This window comes from Oncorhynchus kisutch, linkage group LG18 (genome assembly GCF_002021735.2).
Source record: "Oncorhynchus kisutch isolate 150728-3 linkage group LG18, Okis_V2, whole genome shotgun sequence".
Lineage (NCBI taxonomy): Eukaryota > Metazoa > Chordata > Actinopteri > Salmoniformes > Salmonidae > Oncorhynchus > Oncorhynchus kisutch.
In genome coordinates, this window is record NC_034191.2 from 71,716,096 (window position 1) to 71,738,611 (window position 22,516).

Consider the following 22,516-nt stretch of genomic DNA (forward strand, 5'->3'; position numbering starts at 1 on the left):
CTCTGTGTCTCTCTCTCTGTGTCTCTCTCTCTCTTGTTGCCTCTCTCCTCTGTGTCTCTCTCTCTCCTGTGTCCTCGTCTCTCTCTCCTCTGTGTCCTCTCCTATCTGCTGTGTCCTCTCTCTCGTCCGTGTCTCTCTCTCTCTGTGGTCTCTCTCTCTGTTTCCTCTCTCTCTCTGTGATCTCTCTCTCTGTGTCCTCTCTCTCTCTGTGTGTCTCTCTCTCTCTGTTCCTCTCTCTCTCTGTGTCTCTCTCCTCTCTGTGTCTCTCTCTCTCTCTGTGTGTGTGTCTCTCTCTCTGTGTGTGGTGTGTGTACTCTATCATCTTGGTGTGTGTCGTCTCTCTCTCTCATGTGTGTGTGTTTCTCTGCTCTCTGTGTGTGTGGTCCGTCTGTGTGTGTTCCCTCTAGCTACTCTGTGTGTGTGTCCTTTCCTCTCCCTCTGTGTGTGGTGTTCCTCTCTCTCTGTGTGTGTGTCGCTCTCTCTGTGTGTGTGTCTCTCTCTCTCGGTGTGTGTCTCTCTCCTGGGTCTCTCTCTCTCCTCTCTCTCCTCTTGTGTGTGTGTGTGGTGTCTCTGTGTCAATTCAATTCAAGGGCTTTATTTGCATGGGGAAACATGTGTTAACATTGCCAAAGCAAGTGAGGGTAGATAATATATAAAGTGAAATGAAACAATAAAAATTAACAGTAAACATTACACATACAGAAGTTTCAGAATTATGACATTACACATGTCATATTATGTATATATACAGTGTTGTAACAATGTAACAATGCTTAAAGGACACATAAATAAGCATAAATATGGGTTGTATTTACAATTTTGTTTGTTCTTCACTGGTTGCCCTTTTCTCGTGGCAACCGGTCACAAATCTTGCTGCTGTGATGGCACACTGGAATTTCACCCAGTAGATATGTGAGTTTATCAAAATTTTATTTATTTTCGAGGTGGAAACTGAGCTGCACTTCCTAACCTCCTGCCCAATGTATGACCATATTAGAGAGACATATTTCCCTCAGATTACACAGATCCTCTCTCTGTGTCTGTCTCTCTCTCTCTCTGTGTGTGTCTCTCTCTCTCTGTGTGTGTGTCTGTCTCTCTGTCTCTGTGTCTCTCTCTGTGTGTCTCTCTCTCTCGCTCTCTCTCTCTCTCTCTCTCTCTCTCTCTCTCTGTGTCTGTCTCCCCCCAAGTCACCTGTGGCGTGTATACTTACTCAATTGTAATTCAAACACTACCAATATTCCCTGTTATTGCTAATATTTGCCTATATTCACTGTTTTTCAGTCTTTAGTGTTTTTTATAAATAGTTTTTGCTGGACTTGCAGCTCGGGCTACGATGGTAAGAAATGTGACCGTCACCATGGTAATGAGCAGCTGAGCTGTAACTGCGGGTGGAGCGGTGGGTCCCATTGACTGCTCTGTGTGAGTCTAAAACACCGGTGTTGACAGCGTTGGTTAATACTGAGGAGGGGAAGTGATGAGCTGTGGACTGAACTGCTCAGACCTCCAGAGAGAAGTGAAGAGAAACTGATCTTGGTCTGCCACACTCTATCCAATGTTACTGAAATGGGTAGCTTTCGCTCAAGTCCAATTTTGAGATATATTTGTCAACAAGTGTCTGTTTAACGGCTACCGAGTGGAGCAGTGGTCTAAGGCACTGCATCTCAGTACTAGAGGCGTCACTACAGACCCTAGTTCAATTCCAGGCTGTATAACAAACGGCCATGATTGGGAGTTCCATAGGGCGGCGCATAATTGGCCCAGCGTCTGCCGGGGTAGGCCGTCATTGTAAATAAGAATTTGTTCTTTACTGACTTACCCAGTTAAATAAAGGATAAATAAAAATGAAATGAATGGACAGTGGTTGCTCCTTAGGCACTTCCTCTCTGCATCACTGACCTTACAGGCAGTTCTCCTCTCACTGTTCCTCACACCACAGAGCTAAGCTTGCAGACTGTTCTTACTGTTCATCCTACTTCAAATGGCAGCTCCTCATTCTGTGCGGCAGACCTGAATGACAATGCTGTTCCTCCTTGAGCTAAAGTTCTGCATGGGTCTGTTTTCCTGGAGCCACACCAGCAACAGCCCCAGCCGATACCCGACATCAAAACACATCTGTTATTACTGCTTCCCTGTCGTGCATTAATGAATTTGTCTGCATGTCTATTCAACTTTTGGATAGAAGAAAAATTAATTCATGGCTTGGTTATTTTCACAATTTGTGCATGGTTGATCTGCATGGTAGCCTTATGTCTGCATCGCCACTCACAGAGTTGAATTTGCATCACAAAAAGCTCCTGGGATTTTAAAAAGTGTATTATCTTGAATTTAAATGTTTTCGACCCGCAATGCAATTGTTCTGAACTGCGAGCCGGCCCACAGGTTGAATTAATTTGATTTAAAAAAATGTATTGCTGCTCACCCGGTGGGTACTGTGAGTATCCAACCTGATGCAGGACTACCTTGAGCAGAGCCTGAAAGGCAGATCAGATCAATGACTGCTTTTCTCCCCCTGTGTGTTTTCAGGGGTCGTAGCAGAGGCCAGTCCCAGGATGAGGACAGCATGGACGGGACGGAAACCACTGAAGCCCAGAACATGCAGGAGATGGGTGAGCTGACTGTCTTGGTTGTTATGGAAATGTGTTTGTGTATACAATGAATTGGGAAAGTATTCAGACCCCTTGACTCTTCCCACATTTTAGTTACATTACAGCTTTATTTTAAAATGGATCAAATACTTTCTTATCCTCATCAGTACACACACAATACCCCACGATGGCAAGGTGGAAACAGGTTTTTACACATTTTTGCACATTTATAAAATATACCGTATTGCCGTAAGCATTCAGATCCCTTGCTATGAGCCTCGAAATTGAGCTCCGATGATGCATTCTGTTTCCATTGACCATCCTTGAGATGTTTCTACAACCTTGATTGGAGTCCACCTGTGGTAAGTTCAATTGATTGGACATATTTTGGAAAGGCACACCAAATACATGTTTTATTTGTCACATGCGCTGAATACAACAGGTGTAGACTTACCTTACAGTGACATGCTTACTTACAAGCCCTTAACCAACAATGCAGGTTTAAGAAAAATAAGTGTTAAACTATTTACTAAAATAAACTGAAGTAAAAAAATAACATAATTAAAGAGCAACAATACAATAACAGTTGCGAGGCTATAAACAGGGGGTACCGGGAACAGAGTCAATGTGCGGGGGCGCCAGTTATTCGAGCTAATTGAGGTATTATGTACATGGAGGGAGAAATAAAGTGATGATGCATAGATAATACACAATGGCAGCAGCGTAAAAATGGGGGGGGGGGGGATTTGATTCACTGTGCAGGAGTCTGCACAGTGAATGTATTACAAAATGTATTTGTAATAATGACAATTACAACAATACTGAATGAACACTTATTTTAACTTAATATCAACTTAACTTGATCAATAAAATCAATTTAGCCTCAAGTAAATAATAAAACATGTTCAATTTGGTTTAAATAAAAACAGTGTTGGAGAAAGTAAAAGTGCAATATGTGCCATGTAAGAAAGCTAACGTTTAAGTTCCTTGCTCAGAACATGAGAACATATGAAAGCTGGTGGTTCCTTTTAACATGAGTCTTCAATATTCCCAGGTAAGAAGTTTTAGGTTGTAGTTATTATAGGAATTATAGGACTATTTCCCTCTATACCATTTGTATTTCATTAACCTTTGACTATTGGATGTTCTTATAGGCACTTTAGTATTGCCAGTGTAACAGTATAGCTTCCGTCCCTCTCCTCGCTCCTCCCTGGGCTCGAACCAGCAACACAACCTCAACAGCCACCATCGAAGCAGCGTTACCCATGCAGAGCAAGGGGAACAACTACTGGAAGGCTCAGAGCGAGTGACTTTTGAAACGCAATGCTTGACGCACAACGAAGAGCTGCTGGCAAAACGCACGAAAGTGCTGTTTGAATGAATTTACGCGCCTGCTTCTGCCTACCACCGCTCATTCAGATACTTGTCTGCTCAGTCAGATTATATGCAACGCAGTACACGCTAGGTAATATCATCAACCATGTGTAGTTAACTAGTGATTATGATTGTTTGTTTTAAGATATGTTTAATGCTAGCTAGCAACTTACCTTGGCTTACTGCATTCGCGTAACAGGCAGTCTCCTTGTGGAGTGCAACGAGAGAGAGGCAGGTCGTTATTGCGTTGGACTAGTTAACTGTAAGTTTGCAAGATTGGATCTCCCGAGCTGACAAGGTTCAAATCTGTCGTTCTGCCCCTGAACGAGGCAGTTAACCCACCGTTCCTAGGCCTTCATTGAAAATAAGAATGTGTTCTTAACTGACTTGCCTAGTTAAATAAAGGTATAAAAAATAAAACCATTTTCTTTTTTAAATAATAAAATCGGTGCCCAAAAATACAGATTTCCGATTGTTATGAAAACTTGATATCGGCCCTAATTAATCGGCCATTACGATTAATCGGTCGACCTCTAGTATGTACGTACGGTCACTGTGGGGACGACGTCATCAAAGCACTTATTGATGAACCCAGTGACTGATGTGGTGTACTCCTCAATTCTATCGGAAAATAATCCCAGAACATTTTCCAGTCTATGCTAGCAAAACAGTCCTGTAGCTTAGCATCTGCGTCATCTGACCACTTTCTTATTGAGCGAGTCACTGGTACTTCCTGTTTTTTCGTTTTTGCTTGTAAGCAAGAATCGGTAGGATGGAGTTTTGGTCACATCTGCCAATTGTAGGGAGAGTTTTTGTACTCGTCTCTGTGCGGAGTGAAGGTGGTCCAGAGTTATTTTCCCCTCTGGTTGCACATGTAACAAATTAGATTAAGTGGATGTAAGTTTCCCTGCATTAAAGGCCCCGGGAATCTAGGAGCGCCGCTTCTGCATGAGCATTTACCTTTTTGCTTATGTGCTTATACAGCTCGTTGAGTGCCGTCTTAGTGCTGGTAAATTGACAGCTATGAAAAAAATATAAATAAGCTCTCTTGGTAAATAGTGTGGTCTACAGCTTATCATGAGATACTGGCTCTGCAGCCTTGGGAATGTTGACCTGTTTTAAAGGTCTTTCTCACATCAGACGATCAAAACCTCGAGACTTCCTTCAAGTTCATGCACCAGCTGTTATTTACAAATGGAGACACAGACCGCCATCCCTTGTTACAGAAGGCAGCTGTTCTATATTGCCAATGCATGGAAAACCCAGCCAGCTGTATGTTTTCCATGTCTTCGTTCAGCCACGACTCGTGAAACATAAGATATTAGTTTTTAATGTCCCGTTGGTAGGTTAGTTTTGATCGGAGCTCATCCATTTTATTATCCAATGATTGCACATTGTCGAATAGAACTGATGGTCGAGGCGGATAACCCACTCTCCGTTGGATTCTTCCAAGACACCCCCACCTACATCCCTGATATCTCTGTCTCTTCTAGCAAATGACTGGGATTTTAGCTCAATTGGTTGGGAGCCTGTAAAATGACAGCCATCTCCTATGGTGGCATTCAATCACTCATCTGTCTATATAAGTTCCCACAGTTTACCGTGCAAGTCAGAGCAAAAACCAAGCCATGAGGTCGCCGGAATTGTCTTTAGACCTCCGAGACAGGATTGAGGCACAGATCTGGGGAAGGGTACCAAAAAATGGCTGTAAGATTAAAGGTCCCCAAGAACACAGTGCCCTCCATCATTCTTAAATGGAAGAAGTTTAGAACCACCAAGACTCCAAGAGCTGGCTGCCCGGCCAAACTGAGCAATCGGGAGAAGGGCGTTGGTCAGAGTTCCTCTGTGTAGATGGGAGAACCTTCCAGAAGGATAACCCTCTCCACCAATCAGGCCTTTATGGTAGTGGCCAGACGGAAGCCACTCCTCAGTAAAAGGCACATGACAGCCCACATGGAGTTTGCCAAAAGGCACCTGAAGACTCATGAGAAACAAGATTCTCTGGTGTGATGAAACCAAAATTGACACCTTTGGCCTGAATGCCAAGCATCACGTCTGGAGGAAACCTGGCACCTAGCATCATCATGCTGTGGGATGTTTTTCAGGGACAGGGAGGCTAGTCAGGATAGGGAGATCCTTGATCCAGAGCATTCAGGATTTCAGACTGGGGCGAAGGTTCATCTTCCAACAGGACAATGACCCTAAGCACGCAGCCAAGACAATGCAGGAGTGGCTTCGGGGCAAGTCTCTGAATGTCCTTGAGTGGCCCAGCCAAAGCCTGGACTTGAACCAGATCGAACATCTCTGGAGAGACCTGAAAATATCAGTGTATCGATGCTCCCCATCTAACCTGACAGGTTGCCGAGAAGATAGGGATAAACTCCCCAAATACAGGTTTCCCAAACTTGTAGCGTCATACCCAAGAAGACTCAAGGCTGCCAAAAGTGCTTCAATGAAGGGTCTGAATACTGCTGTAAATGTGATGTTTATTTTATTTTTTATGTATACTTTTTCTCCCCAGTTGTCGTGATATCCAATTGGAAGTTAGTCTTGTCCCTTCGCTGAAACTCCCCTACAGACTCGGGTGAGGCGAAGGTCGAGAGCCATGTGTCCTCTGAAACACGACCCTGACAAGCCGCACTGCTTCTTGATACACTGCTTGCTTAGCCTGGAAGCCAGCCGCACCAATGTGTCGGATGAAATACAACTGTCGACCGTGTCACTGTGCATGCACCCGGCCCGCCACGAGTCAGTATAGTGCGATGGGACGAGGACATCCTGGCCGGCCAAACCCTCCCCCTAACCCAGACGACGCTGGGCCCATTGTGCTCCACCTCATGGGTCTCCCGGTCGCGGCCGGCTGCGACACAGCCCGGGATTGAACCCGGCTCTCTGGTGACTCCTCAATCACTGCGAGGCTGTGCCTTAGACCGCTGTGCCACTCTGGAGGACCTGTTACTAAATGGTTTGATGAGAATGAAAACGTTGTAAACCATATGCCATGGCCGTCCCAATCACCATATTTGAACCCAATTAAACACTTGCGTGAGATTGATGAAGTGACGTCTGAGACGGCGTTTTCCTCCACCATCAGCAAAACACCAAATAATGGAATGTCTCGTGGAAAATAGTTTTGCATCCCCTCCCCCAATAGAGGACACTTGTACAATCTATGTCAAGGTGGATTGAAGCTGTTCTGGCTCGTGGTGGTCCAACACCCTATTAAGACACTTTATGTTGGTGTTTCCTTTATTTAGGCAGCTACCTGTACATGCCTGTACCAGTGTGTGCTTTCATGGTTTACTATATGAGTTTGTGTCGTTGTTTTATTTTTGTGTGTGTACCTTCATGCGTGTTCCTCTTTAAATATTTGTGTGCCGCTGTTTTCATATTTTTGTGGTTGTTTAGGCTGATAGTCGGGTGTTGGTATTCGATTTGATCCTTTTATCAAATACCACTTTTATCAATAGGCCTTAGTTCTTTAGAGCTGTTGCGCGATCGCGAGTTCTCAATACAGACTACTTGAAGGGTATCTATCAGTTTTCCCCCGCGAGGTATCCATTGCTAAAAGGTAGATCACTAAAGGCAAGTTCATACTTGTATGTCTGCAGATCCAAAATGTAGGCTTAGTTTCTGGTTTGTTATGGGATGTTTACAAAGCCATCTGCAGCTGCTGTCCGCGGGGGTCCCTCCTGCTCACCGTGCACATCCCCAAACATTTCTGGCCCGTTATGTCTGTGGATGCGGCTTCATTGCGAAACAAGCCTCCATTCGAATAATGCATTATGCAAATCGACTGCCAGAGGATGGTCTAATATTTTAGAACGCAGTCAACGCCCCTGTTAGCTGTGTAGTGAGGCTTTGCTTTTCGCTGCTGGCATTTTGATGACCTGTAAATGGCTTCACAATCTTGGCAAATGCAACAGAAAGAGAAATGAAGTCCAAGTAATTTTAACTGCATTTGTGCTCTCAAAAGTGTAAAGCGGTTTCCTTTCCTTAGGACCTCTCCTCCATGAGCATTAGGTTTAAATGCCCAGGGCAGTCACATTTGTTATTCCTGTGTTTTTGTATCATATTGTACAACAGTTGATGAAACTAACACTTTTTAAAAGTGTGATCAGTGTCATTTCCTGATAGTTGCTGGTTGAAAATACAATTTACCGAGGACCTTCTAATCAGCAGGTTTTGCATGGTGGAGTTTCAGCTTGCCTGGTAAGATCACCAGGTGGTAAATCAATGAATAGAGTGAAAATAAAGACTTCCAAACCTCTCTGCCTATAACAGCTAGTTTTCACTTTTCCCCTTTCCACTCAGACCACTTCTAGACAGTTGTTTATGGGGAGAAAGAAATGAATTGGTATTGAGACCCATGCCTAGTCATTAGGGCTGGTGAATTTCCTGGGACCTCATGATATTATGACAATACTTTGGTGCCGATTACAATATGTATTGTGATTCGTTACTGTGATTTTATTTTGATTTGACGTCACCATATGTCTGCTGCAGAGAGACAGAGCCATGAGAAGTTTTGATCGGTCATGGAAATAAAAGTGCTGAAAACAAATGTGGCTCCCTATTTAAAAAGAAGATGGAGAACCAGCTATGAAGGAAAAATACAGCCAACTGGCGCAAAAATATTGCGATATTGTTGATACTATATATCGCCAAATAATATCCCGATTAAGTAACTGTATATATTTTTTCACAATCACTACTATTCAATGAGATTCACCTAGTTTTCCCCAATGCAGAATGAGATCATGTCAAAGCCTGGGGCTAAATTTAGCCAACCGCTTACCTAATCTTTGGCCACCCAAGGCTCTGGCTTGTCCCGCCCTCATTGTACTTGTTCCCTAGGGCCCTCGAAGACGATCACACCAGCAAACATCATTAGCATCACTTGATCTGTTCCACTTCCAAAAAGTGACCTAACGTGCCCTTCTCCCCCAACACACACACACACACACACACACACACACACCCTTCTAACAAGGGTGGCTTAAGGTTCAAGGCACCCAGTCTTTGAACGACTCAATCATGTCCACGAGACATGGGACAGCTTTTTATCCTCCCCCTCCACAAAAGCTGCTTGCCGAAGATTAATTTCCTGGCTATTAATTACACTTCGGGGCCTCTGGGCTTTTGTCGTGGGATTTTCCTAGTCCCCCCCCCCTCCCCCCCACAAAGACTTAAACTGAAAGTAATTTAGGCTGAGTCCGTGTCAACAGGGCATGAAGTCCCTGTTCTACTTGTACCACACTGAGTTGTCTCCCTTTTCCACAATATTGGCTTGTATGTTAAGGCCTATATTTTAATACTGTCTTGTTTTTATTCCGTCTTATTTATGCAGAATGCTACCTATTTACCAAATAGGGCTATCTTCTGTATACCACCCCTACCTTGTCACAACACAACTTCTTTGGGGTAGGGGGCAGTATTGGGAATTGTGGATGAAAAGCGTGCCCAAATTAAGCTGCCTGCTACTCAGCCATAAAAGCTAGAGTATGCATATAATTAGTAGATTTGGATAGAAAACTCTGACGTTTCTAAAACTGTTTGAATGATGTCTGTGAGTATAACATGGCAGGCAAAAACCTGAGAAAAAAATCCAACTAGGAAGTGGGAAATCTGAGGTTGGTAGTTTTTGACCTTAGCCCCTATCGAATACACAGTGGGATATTGGTAATTTTGCACTTCCTACGGCTTCCACTAAATGTCAACAATCTTTAGAAACTTGTTTGATGCTTCTACTCTAAAGGAGGGGCTCATAAGAGCTCTTTGAGTGAGTGGTCTGGCAGAGTGCCACTTGCTCAGTCTCGCGCGCTCGCGTGAAAGGTAGCTCTCGTTCCACTTCCTTACTGAAGACAAAGGAATTGTCCGGTTGGAACATTATTGAAGATTTATGTTAAAAACATCCTAAAGATTGATTCTATACATCGTTGTGTTTCTACTAACTGTAATGGAGCTTTTTTGACTTTTCGTCTGAAACTAGGGAACGCGATTTATGAATGGATTACTGGACTGAACGCGCTGACAAAAGGAGCTATTTTGACATAAATTATGGACATTATCGAACAAAACAAACATTTATTGTGGAACTGGGATTCCTGGGAGTGCATTCTGATGAAGATCATCAAAGGTAAGTGAATATTTATAATGCTATTCTGATTAATGTTGACTCCACAACATGGTGGATATATGTATGGGCTCTGAGCGCTCTACTCATATTATAGCATGGTGTGCTTTTTCGGTAAAGTAAAAAAAAATCTGACACAGCGGATGCATTAACTCTTGCTCCTACCTGAGACGCAGACGTCCCATCTAGACATCAGGAAATGCAAATGTGCTACGCTACATGCTAATAGCACTCGTTAAAACGCAAACGTTCATTAAAATACACATGCAGGGTATCGAATTAAAGCTACACTCGTTGTGAATCCAGGCCACAAGTCTGAGACCGGAAGAAATGTGCTGCCTCGTGTCCGTTTGACAAAGGAACAATTCGTAGGCAAATGACAAGACTGTTGACATCGTGTGGAAGCTGTAGGTACTGCAACCTCTGCTCCATTTAATGTGGTTCACGTTTAACAATGGGTTCAAGTGGCGCATGGATATATTTTCCCATTTTCAGTGATCAGATTTTCCTGCGCTTTTCGATGAAACACACGTTCTGTTATAGTCACAGCCGTCATTTAACCAGTTTTATAAACGTCTGAGTGTTTTCTATCCACACATACTAATCATATGCATATACTATATTCCTGGCATGAGTAGCAGGGCGCTGAAATGTTGCGCGATTTTTAACAGAATGTTCAAAAAAGTGTGGGGTAGGATGAAGAGGTTAAGGAGAAGTGGATCTAAAATTCCATGCAATACACTTGTATCTTTTATCAAAGTTTATTATGAGTATTTCCGTAAAATTGATGTGGCTCTCTGCGCCGAATACAACCGGTGTAGACCTTGACAGTGAAATGCTTACTTACAAGCCCTTAACCAACAATGCAGTTTTAAGAAAAAAAACTAAAACAAATAATGGAGCAGCAGTAAAATAACAATAGTGAGGCTATATACAGGGGGTACCAGTGCGGGGGAACCAGTTAGTCGAGGTAATTTAAGTAATATGTACATGTCGGTAGAAGTAAAGTGACCATGCAAGGATAATAGCAGAGTAGCAGCAGCTTAAAAGGTGGAGCAATGCAAATAGTCTGGGTAGCCATTTGATTAGATGTTCAGGAGTCTTATGGCTTAGGGGTAGATGCTGTTTAGAAGCCTCTTGGATCTAGACTTGGCGCTCTTCTACTGCTTGCCATGCGGTAGCAGAGAGAACAGTCCTATGACTAGGGTGGCTGGAGTCTTTGACAATTTTTAGGGCATTCCTCTGACACCGCCTGGTTTAGAGGTCCTGGATGGAAGGAAGCTTGGCCCCAGTGATGTACTGGGCCGTACGCACTACCCTCTGTAGTGCTTTGCGGTCGGAGTCCGAGCAGTTGCCATACCAGGCAGTGATGCAACCTGTCGAGATGCTCTTGACGGTGCAGCTGTAGAACCTTTTTGAGGATCTTAGGACCCATGCCAATTCTTTTCAATCTCCTGAGGGGGAATAGGTTTTGTTGTGCCCTCTTTACGACTGTCTTGGTGTGCTTGGACCATGAAAGTTTGTTGGAACTTATAGCTCTCAACCTTCTCCACTACAGCCCTGTCGTTGTGAATGGGGGCGTGCTCAGTCCTCCTTTTCCTGGAGTCCACAATCATCGCCTTTGTCTTGATCACTTTGAGGGGAGAGGTTGTTATCCTTTTACCACTCGGCCAGGTCTCTGACCTCCTTCCTATAGGCTGTCTCGTCTTTGTCGTTGATCAGGCCTACCACTGTTGTGTCATCGGCCAACTTAATGATGGTGTTGGAGTAGTGCCTGGCTGTGCAGTCATGAGTGAACTGGGAGAACGGGAGGGGACTGAGCACACACCCCTGAGGGGCCCCCGTGTTGGGGATCAGCATGGTGGATGTGTTGTTACCTACCCTTACTACCTGTGGGTGGCCCGTCAGGATGTCCAGGATCCAGTTGCAGAGGGAGATGTTAAGTCCCAGGGTCCTTAGCTTAGTGATGAGCTTTGAGGGCACTATAATTTTGAACGCTGAGCTGTAGTCAATAAATAGCATTCTCACATAGATATGAAAGGGCAATGTAGAGTGCAATAAAGAATGCATAATCTGTGGATCTTTTGGGGCGGTATGCAAATTAGAGTGGGTGTAGGGTTTCTAGGATTATGATGTTGATGTGAGCCATGACCAGCCTTTCAGAGCACTTCATGGCTACAGACGTGAGTGCTACTGGTCGGTTGTCATTTAGGCAGGTTACCTTGGTGTTTTTGGGCACAGGGAGTATGGTGGTCTGCTTGAAACGTGGGTATTACAGATTGACAGGGAGAGGTTGAAAATGTCAGTGAAGACACTTGACAGTTGGTCAGCGCATCCTTGGAATACACTGTGGGGACAACATCATTGATGCACTTATTGATGAAGCCAATGACTGATGTGGTGTATTCCTCAATGCCATCAGAATAATCCCTGAACATATTCCATTCTGTGCTAGCAAAACAGTCCTGTAGTTTAGCATCTGCTTCATCTGACCCCGTTTTTTGTTTTTTTGACAGGGTCCCTGGTGCTTTGTGCTTTAAATTTTTGCTTGTAAGCAGGAATCAGGAGGATAGAATTATGGTCAGATTTGCCAAATGGAGGGTGAGGGAGAGCTTTGTACTCGCCTCTGTATGTGGAATAAAGGTGCTCTAGAGTAAAAAAAAAATATATATATATTTTTTTATTTTCCTCCCCTCTGGTTGCACATTTAACTTGCTGGATTTAAGTTTCCCTGAATCAAAGTCCCCGGCCACTAGGTGCTCCGCCTCTGTATGAGCATTTTCCTCTTTGCTTATGGCCTTATACAGCTCAGTGAGTACGGTCTTTGTGCCAGCATCCGTTTGTGTAGATAAATAGACAGCTACAAAGAATATAGATGCAAACTCTCTAGGTACGGTGCCTTGCAAAAGTATTCATCCCCCTTGGTGTTCTTCCAATTTTGTTGCATTACAACCTGTAATTTTAAATGGATTTTTAATTGAATTTCATGTAATGGGCATACACAAAATATTCCAAATTGCTGAAGAGAAATTTTAAATGTAAAAAACTGAAAAGTGGTGCGTGCATATGTACTCACAACCTTTGCTATGAAGCCCCTAAATAAGATTTGGTACAACCAATTACCTTCAGAAGTCATATAATTAGTTAGATTGCACCCATATATCACATTAAGTATCACATGATCTCAGTATATACAGTTGAAGTCGGAAGATTACATACACCTTAGCCAAATACATTTAAACTCAGTTTTTCACGATTCCTGACATTTAATCCTTGTAAGATTTCCTGTCTTTATTTTAAGAATGGGAAATGTCAGAATAATAGTGGAGTGATTTTATTTCAGCTTTTATTTCTTTCATCACATTCCCAGTGGGTCAGAAGTTTACTAAATTAGTATTTGGTAGCATTGCCTTTAAATTGTTTAATTTGGGTCAAACATTTCGGGTAGCCTTCCACAAGCTTCCCTCAATACGTTGGGTGAATTTTGGCCCATTCCTTCTGACAGAGCTGGTGTAACTGAGTCAGGTTTGTGGGAAACCTTGCTCGCACACGCTTTTTCAGTTCTGTCCACAACTTTTCTATAGGATTGAGGTCAGGGCTTTGTGATGGTCACTCCAATACCTTGACTTTGTTGTCTTTAAGCCATTTTGCCACAACTTTGGAAGTATGCTTGGGGTCATTGTCCATTTGGAAGACCTATTTGCGACCAAGCTTTAACTTCCTAACTGATGTCTTGAGATGTTGCTTCAATATATCCACATAAGTTTCCTCCCTCATGATGCCATCTATTTTGTGAAGTGCACCGGTCCCTCCTGCAGCAAAGCATGCCCACAACATGATGCTGCCACCCCCGTGCTTCACGTTTGGGATGGTGTCCTTTGGCTTGCAAGCCTACCCCTTTTTCCTCCAAACATAACAATAGTCATTATGGCCAAACAGTTCTATTTTTGTTTCATCAGACCAGATGACATTTCTCCAAAAAGTACAATCTTTTTGTACTTTGTGTCTCCATGTGCAGTTGCAAACCATGGTCTGGCTTTTTTATGGTGGTTTTTGAGCAGTGACTTCTTACTTGCTGAGTGGCCTTTCAGGTTATGTCGATATAGGACTTGTTTTACTGTGGATATAGATATCTTTGTACCCGTTTCCTCCAGCATCTTCACAAGGTCCTTTGCTGTTGTTCTGGGATTGATTTGCACTTTTCACACCAAAGTACGTTCATCTCTAGGAGACAGAACACGTCTCCTTCCTGAGCTGTATGACGGCTGCGTGGTCACATGGTGTTTATACTTGCGTACTATTGTTTGTACAGATGAACATGGTACCTTCAGGCATTTGGAAATTGTTCCCAAGGATGAACCAGACTTGTGGAGGTCTCCAATTTTTTTCTGAGGTCTTGGCTGATTTCTTTTTATTTTCCCATGTCAAGCAAATAGGCACTGAGTTTGAAGGTAGGCCTTGAAATACATCCACAGGTACACCTCCAATTGACTCAAATGATGTCAACTAGCCTATCAGAAGCTTCTAATGCTATGACATTTTCTGGAATTTTCCAAGCTGTTTAAAGGCACAGTCAACTTAGTGTATGTAAAGTTCTGACCCTCCTGGAATTGTGATACAGTGAATTATAAGTGAAATAATCTGTTTGTAAACAATTGTTGGAAAAATTACTTGTGTCATGTACAAAGTAGATGTCCGAACTACAGGTCGACCGATTAATCGGAATGGCTGATTAATTAGGGCCGCTTTCAAGTTTTCATAACAATCCGAAATCTGTATTTTTGGACACGGATTTTGCAGAGGTTTTAATTTTTATTTATTTTTTAAAAACAATGGGTTAACTTCCTCGTTCAGGGGCAGAACGACAGATTTTCACCTTGTCAGCTCGGGGGATCCAATCTTTCAACCTTACAGTTAACGAGTCCAACGCAATAACGACCTGCCTCTCTCTCGTGCACTCCACAAGGAGACTGCCTGTAACTCGAATGCAGTAAGCCAAGGTAAGTTGCTAGCTAGCATTAAACTTATCTAATAAAAAACAATCAATCATAATCACTAGTTAACTACACATGGTTGATATTACTAGACATTATCTAGCTTGTCATGCGTTGCGTATAATCGGACTGAGCAGTCACTTTCGTGCGTTTTGCCAGCAGCTCTTCGTTGTGCGTCAAGCATTGCGCTGTTTATGACTTCAAGCATATCAACTCCCGAGATGAGGCTGGTGTAACCGAAGTGAAATGGCTGGCTAGTTAGCGCGCGCTAATAGTGTTTCAAACGCCACTTGCTTGCTCTAAGCCTTGGAGTGGTTGTTTCCCTTGCTCTGCATGGGTAACGCTGCTTCGAGGGTGGCTGTTGTCATTGTGTTCCTGGTTCGAGCCCAGGGAGGAGCTAGGAGAGGGGACGGAAGCTATACTGTTACACTGGCAATACTAAAGTGCCTATAAGAACATCCAATAGTCAAAGGTTAATGAAATACAAATGGTATAGAGAGAGAGAGTCCTATAATTCCTATAATAACTACAACCTAAACCGTCTTACCTGGGAATAAAAGGAACCACCAGCTTTCATATGTTCTCATGTTCTGAGCAAGGAACTTAAACGTTAGCTTTCTTACATGGCAAATATTGCACTTTTACTTTCTCCAACACTTTGTTTTTGCATTATTTAAACCAAATTGAACATGTTTCATTCTTTATTTGAGGCTACATTTATTTTATTGATGTATTATATTAAGTTAAAATAAGTGTTCATTCAGTATTGTTGTAATTGTCATTATTACAAATACATTTGTAAAAAAAAATTGCCCGATTCTAATCGGTATCGACTTTTTTGGTCTTCCAATAATCGGTATCTGTGTTGAAAAATCATAATCGGTCGACCTCTAGTCCGAACCCACTTGCCAAGACTATAGTTTGTTAACAAGAAATTTGTGGAGTGGTGGAAAAATGAATTTTAATGACTCCAACCTTCCGACTTCAACAGTACAGTCGGCGCCATAAGTTTTGAATGACACAAATATACATTTTTGCAAAGTCTGCTGTCTCAGTTTGTATGGTGGCAATTTTTATATACTCCAGAATGTTATGAAGTGATCAGATTAATTGCAATTATTTGCAAAGTCCCTATGATGTCAGCTGGTCCTGTTGTGGCAGTGCTGAAATACAGTGGAAATGTTTTTGGGGGATTCAGTTAATTTGCATGGCAAAGAGAGACTTTGCAAATAATTGCAATTAATCTCTTTGCCATGCAAATGAACTGAATCCCCCAAAAACATTTCCACTGTATTTCAGCCCTGCCACAACAGGACCAGCTGACATCATGTCAGTGATTCGCTCACTCACACAGGTGTGTGTTGACAAGGAGTTCGAATAACAGACTTGTAGCTTCAAACGGAGGGTTGTACTTGAAATCATTGTTCTTCCTCTGTCAACCATGGTTACCTGCAAGGAAACGTGTCGTCATCATTGCTTTGCACAAAAATGGCTTCACAGGCAAGGATATTGCTGCCAGTAAGATTGTACCTAAATCAACCATTTATTGGGATTGTCAAGAACTTCAAGGAGAGCGGTTCAATTGTTGTGAAGAAGGCTTTAGGGCGCCCAGGAAAGTCCAGCAAGCACCAGGACCATCTCCTAAAGTTGATTCAGCTGTGGGGCCTGGGAACCACCAGTACAGAGCTTGCTCCGGAACGGCAGCAGGCAGGTGTGAGTGCATCTGCACGCACAGTGAGGTGAAGACTTTTGAAGGATGGCCTGGTGTCAAGAAGGGCAGCAAAGAATCCACTTCTCTCCAGGAAAAACATCAGGACAAGACTGATATTCTGCACAAGGTACAAGGATTGGACTGCTGAGGACTGGGGTAAAGTCATTTTCTCTGACGAATCCCCTGTCCGGTTGTTTGGGGCATCCGGAAAAAAGCTTGTCCGGAGAAGACAAGGTGAGCGCTACTATCAGTTCTGTGTCATGCCAACAGTAAAGCATCCTGAGACCATTCATGTGTGGGGTTGCTTTTCAGCCAAGGGAGTGGGCTCACTCACAATTGTGCCTAGGAACACAGCCATGAATTAAGAATGGTACCAACACATCCTCCAAGAGCAACTTCTCCCAACCATCCAGGAACAGTTTCGTGACTCTCCTTGCCATAAGGCAAACGTGATAACTAAGTGGCTCGGGGAACAAAACATCAATATTTTGTGTCCATGGTCAGGATCCTCCCCAGACGTAATCCCATTGAGAACTTGTGGTCAATCCTCAAGAGGCAGGTGGACAAACAAAAACCCACAAATTCTGACAAACTCCAAGCATTGATTATGCAAGAATGGGCTGCCATCAGTCAGGATGTGGCCCAGAAGTTAATTGACAGCATGCCAGGGCGGATTGCAGAGGTCTTGAAAAAGAAGGGTCAACACTTCAAATATTGACTTTTTGCATCAACTTCATGTAATTGTCAATAAAAGCCTTTGACAATTATGAAATGCTTGTAATTATACTTCAGTATTCCATAGTAACATCTGACAAAAAGACACTTAAGCAGCAAACTTTGGAAATTAATATTTGTCATTCTCAAGACTAGTCACATCTGAATATACCAGTTCCCGAAAGGCATCAGAGTCACCACTAAGCAAGTGGCTCCATGAAGACCAAGGATCTCTTCAAACAGGTCAGGGACAATGTTGTGGAGAAGTACAGATCAGGGTTGAGTTATTAAAAAATATCAAACTTTGAACATCCCATGGAGCCCCATTTTTAAATCCATAAATAAATTGAAAGACTATGGCACCACAATGAACCTGGCAAGAGAGGGCCGCCCACTAAAACTCACGGACCAGGCAAGGAGGGCATTAATCGGAGAGGCAACAAAGAGACCAAAGATAACCCTGAAGGAACTGCAAAGCTCCACAGAGGATATTGGAGTATCTGTTCATAGGACCACTTTAAGCTGAACACTCCATAGAGCTGGGCTTGACAGGAGAGTGACCAGAAAAAAGCCATTGCTAAAAGAAAGAAATAAGCAAACACCATCCTGTGGGGATGTTTTTCTTCGGCAGAGACTGGGAAACTGGTCAGAATTGAAGGATGGCGCTAAATACAGGGAAATTCTTGAGGAAAACCTGTTTTAGTCTTCAAGAGTTTTGAGACTGGGATGGAGGTTCACCTTCCAGCAGGACAATGACCCTAAGCATACTACTAAAGCAACACTCGAGTGGTTTAAGGGGAAACATTTAAATGTCTTGGAATGGCCTAGTCAAAGCCCAGACCTCAATCCAATTGAGATTCTGTGGTATGACTTAAAGATTGCTATACACCAGCCGAACCCATCCAACTTGAAGGAGCTGGAGCAGTTTTTGCCTTGAAGAATGGGCAACAATCCCAGTGGCTAGATGTGCCAAGCTTATAGAGAGACAAGAGACATGCAGCTGTAATTGCTGCAAAAGGTTGCCTCAAAGTATTGACTTTGGGGGGTGAATAGTTATGCATGCTCAAGTTTTCAGTTTTTTTTGTCGTTTCTTGTTTGTTTCACAAGAGAAAATATTTTTAATCTTCAAAGTGGTAGGCATGTTGTGTAAATCCAATGATACAAACTCCCGAAAAATACATTTTAATTCCAGGTTGTAAGGCCATAAAATAGAAAAAATGCCAAGGGGGGTGAATACTTTTGCAAGCCACTGTAGATAGTGTGGTCTACACCTTATCATGAGATACTCTACCCTACGCAAGCAAAACCGTGCAGATACCGTGCACCAGTTGTTTACAAATATACAGTGGGGCAAAAAAGTATTTAGTCAGCCACCAATTGTGCAAGTTCTCCCACTTAAAAAGATGAGAGGCATGTAATTTTCATCATAGGTACACTTCAACGATGACAGACAAAATGAGAAAAAAAATCCAGAAAATCACATTGTAGGATTTTTAATGAATTTATTTGCAAATGATGGTGGAAAATAAGTATTTGGTCAATAACAAAAGTTTATCTCAATACTTTGTTATATACCCTTTGTTGGCAATGACAGAGGTCAAACGTTTTCTGTAAGTCTTCAAGGTTTTCACACACTGTTGCTGGTATTTTGGCCCATTCCTCCATGCAGATCTCCTCTAGAGCAGTGATGTTTTGGGGCTGTTGCTGGGCAACACGGACTTTCAACTCCCTCCAAAGATTTTCTATGGGGTTGAGGTCTGGAGACTGGCAAGGCCACTCCAGGACCTTGAAATGCTTCTTACGAAGCCACTCCTTCATGTGATAAATAATCTACATAATGACGTAATAACTTCGTCAATTCATCAGTTTTAATTTTATTTATCACAGCCATATAACCTAGATTGAAAATAGCATTGCTACAATATTTTTTTCGCTGGCCTAAAGTGGGCCACTGATTTGAATGATTGACTGGCCCGGAGGGTTTCCAGAAACTCCCCTGGCTGGCAGGCAGCCCTGTATGTCAAGCCCTGCCTATTTTTTCAGGGCTTCAGCCCCATCTTACCCTATTGAAAATTAATAATCAAAATGGAAGTGTACTTAATAGCTAAGGTATTGAATGTTGCCAGGCAGAAAGCAAGCAAATATGCTGACCATACACGCCAACAGTGGTAGGCATTGTTGATAAATGTTATTTGCCTGTCTGTCCCATTGACGTAAACTTTCGAAACAATAGTTTTGAAAAAACACAATTCTAACCATTTTGGTCTGACATTATTGTCTCTGAACTGCTGTGTGGGCAACTCTTCAGCGAGCGAGGACTTTTTTTTTTTTGTCGCTTTAAAGGTCACGACATCTCCTTTTGCTCAGGCATGTTGTTGTGACTATTTCAGGCGGTGATTTTGAGATGAATTGACTGGATTTCAGTCTTTCTCATCCTGAAAGGGTTGCCAGAGTTCAAAGCATTCACTCAACCCATACAATCTCACTGTTGCTTTTAGTAACACTTGCGCAAAGAAAGTTTGTTTGTTTGCTGGAGAAAACAAGTTCGTGTTCATTAGGGCTTGCAATGGAAAATGTTTTAACGTTTTGCAACCGAACAAAAATAAGCATTTCTTAGCTGGTTTTCCTCTGTTTGGTGCCTCATGAATAACCCAGGGTGCCAGTTGTGCTGAGTGTTGACTGGCAGGTGAGGGGTTAGTTTTGCATAGACAATGGGTTTTAATTGAAAGAACTCTGTTTGCATAGTCTGGCAATTCATGTCACAACAAAAAGATCAGGCATTGTGGTCCTTTACATCCAGTGACTAAAAGAGCCCTAAGTGAAACTAAACCAGGTTTCTTTTGAATGTGTTGTGGCTCATGTCAACGGTGTTACCAAAGAGAAATGCGTCAACGGGGTAACCAAAGAGAAACATGCTAGTTTGAACTGGATTATGTTAATTTGGGAGTGAACACTACTGCCATCCATTGGCTAAATGGTCTGTTCAATTCAATAAACATTCTGTCTTGGAGTGTATCAATGAATAACATTGTAACCTCTACCCCCTCTTTACCCACAGAAGTTAAGGAGCTGGTCCTGGATGTTGAGGAGGTCATCGTGCCCCTGTTGTCCAGCCCTGTGCCCAGCCCCAGGGACGACAGACCCCTTTCTCCACTATTCCAGCGCTCTGTGTCGGAGGACTCAGCAGGATCCTCTGCCTCGGCCTTGGAGCACGCCAAAATCCGGTAAGGAGGGGCAGTGTGGTTGGAGTAGAGGGGGGTACAAAGTGATATAGAGGTGTCTGTATGCAAGATGGACAGAATAAGGTAGAGCAGGGTAGAAAAAAAGCTAAATTAGATTCCAATAAGAGGCAGAGCGAGTAAGCCTGAAATTCTAGCCATTCTCCGAGAGAGTGTGAGGGAGAGGGTCACACTAGTGAGAAGGAGACACTATCAAATAGAAGCCATTAGAGAGCGAGAAAATGACTGTTTCAGGCATGGTGTGTGTGAGGCGGTGGCGAGTGAGAACTGTGTGTGGTTAACAGTGGCTGGGTTGCGAGGCGTGTGTGTATGGGTGTTTGTGCACCCTATAAAACGAGTCTGAGTAGAGAGGGAGGTAGAGTGTGTGTGTTGAGAGAGCGAGAAACAAGCAAAGAAAATAGGGTATTTTTCAGGGAGAGGGTGGGAGGTGGGGAGGGAGGAGGATGTGTGCTTGCACGCTCGAGTGAGCCACCACGGTGAGGAGAGAGGACGTGGAAGGGGGAAGCGTGCAGGGAAGGTAAGCGAGGGAGGTAGAGAGGCTGGTGGGGGGAGGGGAACGAGCAGCAAAAATAATTGAGTGCCGGGGATTGTGGGTAGCGGGGAAAAGCAGGCTGGGTAAAGAGGTCTCAGGGCCCTCGGCGGTAACCTGGCAGCTTGCAGACTGCAGGGCTGCTACTGTAATTAGTAAAGGGAGGGGGTGGGGGAGAGATGGGAAAGGGGTGGGCTTTTTCTTTCTAGTCCCAATTAGCAGAGATTGTGCTCCCGCTAATGTACAGCACAGAGGCCCCGGCAACATGTGGAGGGAGGCAGGAAGTCACACACGCATGTACTCACATGCATACTTTTTAGCTGCTGACAAAAAAAGGCTCTGGGTGTGTTTGGTACCTGAGCACTTCAGATGGCTCTACTATACTATGAAACTGCATGGTGGTGCTGAAAATAAATGAATAGGTGACTGTAATGAAGACTGAATTCTACACTGTTAAACAGTTAACCTATACTGAGAAAAATATAAACGCAATATGTAAAGTGTTCGTCCCATGTTTCATGAGCTGGAATTAAAGATCCCAGAAATGTTCCATACCTACAAAAAGCTTATTTGTCAAAAATGTTGTGCTCAAATGTGTTTACATCCCTGTTAGTGAGCATTTCTCATTTGCCAAGATAATCCATCCACCTGACAGGTGTGGCATATCAAGAAGCTCATTAAACAGCATATTCATAGCACAGGTGCACCTTGTGCTGGGGACAATAAATGGCCACTCTAAAATTTGTAGTTTTGTCATACAACACAATGCCACAGATGTCTCAAGCTTTGAGGGAGCTTGCAATTGGCATGCTGACTGCAGGAATGTCCACCAGAGCTGTTGCCAGATAATTTAATGTTAATTTCTCTACCATAAGCCATCTCCAACATCGTTTTAGATAATTAAGCCGAACATACAACCGCAGACCACGTGTAACCACTGCAGCCCAGGACCTCCACATCTGGGTTCTTCACCTGCAGCATCGTCTGAGACCAGACAGCTGATTAAACTCAAGAGTATTTCTGTCTTTAATCAAGCACTTTTGTCACGAAAACGTATTCTGATTGGCTGAGCCTGGCTCCCAAGTGGGTGGGCTTATGCCCTCTCAGGCCCACCCATGGCTGCGCAACCTGCATAGTCATGTGAAATCCATAGATTAGGGCATCATTTATTTATTTCAGTTGACTGATTTCCTTATATGAGCTGTACAATTGTTGAAATTGTTACGTGTTGCGG

The 22,516-nt window shown here is 43.2% G+C and overlaps 1 protein-coding gene across 11 annotated transcripts in view; it reads left to right on the top strand.

Moving 5' to 3' along the window:
- Window positions 1-22,516, top strand: part of kmt2ca (lysine (K)-specific methyltransferase 2Ca) — a 240,048-nt gene that overhangs the window by 30,419 nt on the left and 187,113 nt on the right. For 10 of the 11 annotated variants that reach the window (XM_031796719.1, XM_031796716.1, XM_031796715.1 and 7 more), the window contains exons 3-4: window positions 2,524-2,606; window positions 20,573-20,738. In XM_031796719.1, the coding sequence (XP_031652579.1) occupies window positions 2,524-2,606; window positions 20,573-20,738 (249 nt within the window). The remainder of the gene's footprint in view (window positions 1-2,523; window positions 2,607-20,572; window positions 20,739-22,516) is intronic. The other variant, XM_031796718.1, reaches the window with a different exon arrangement.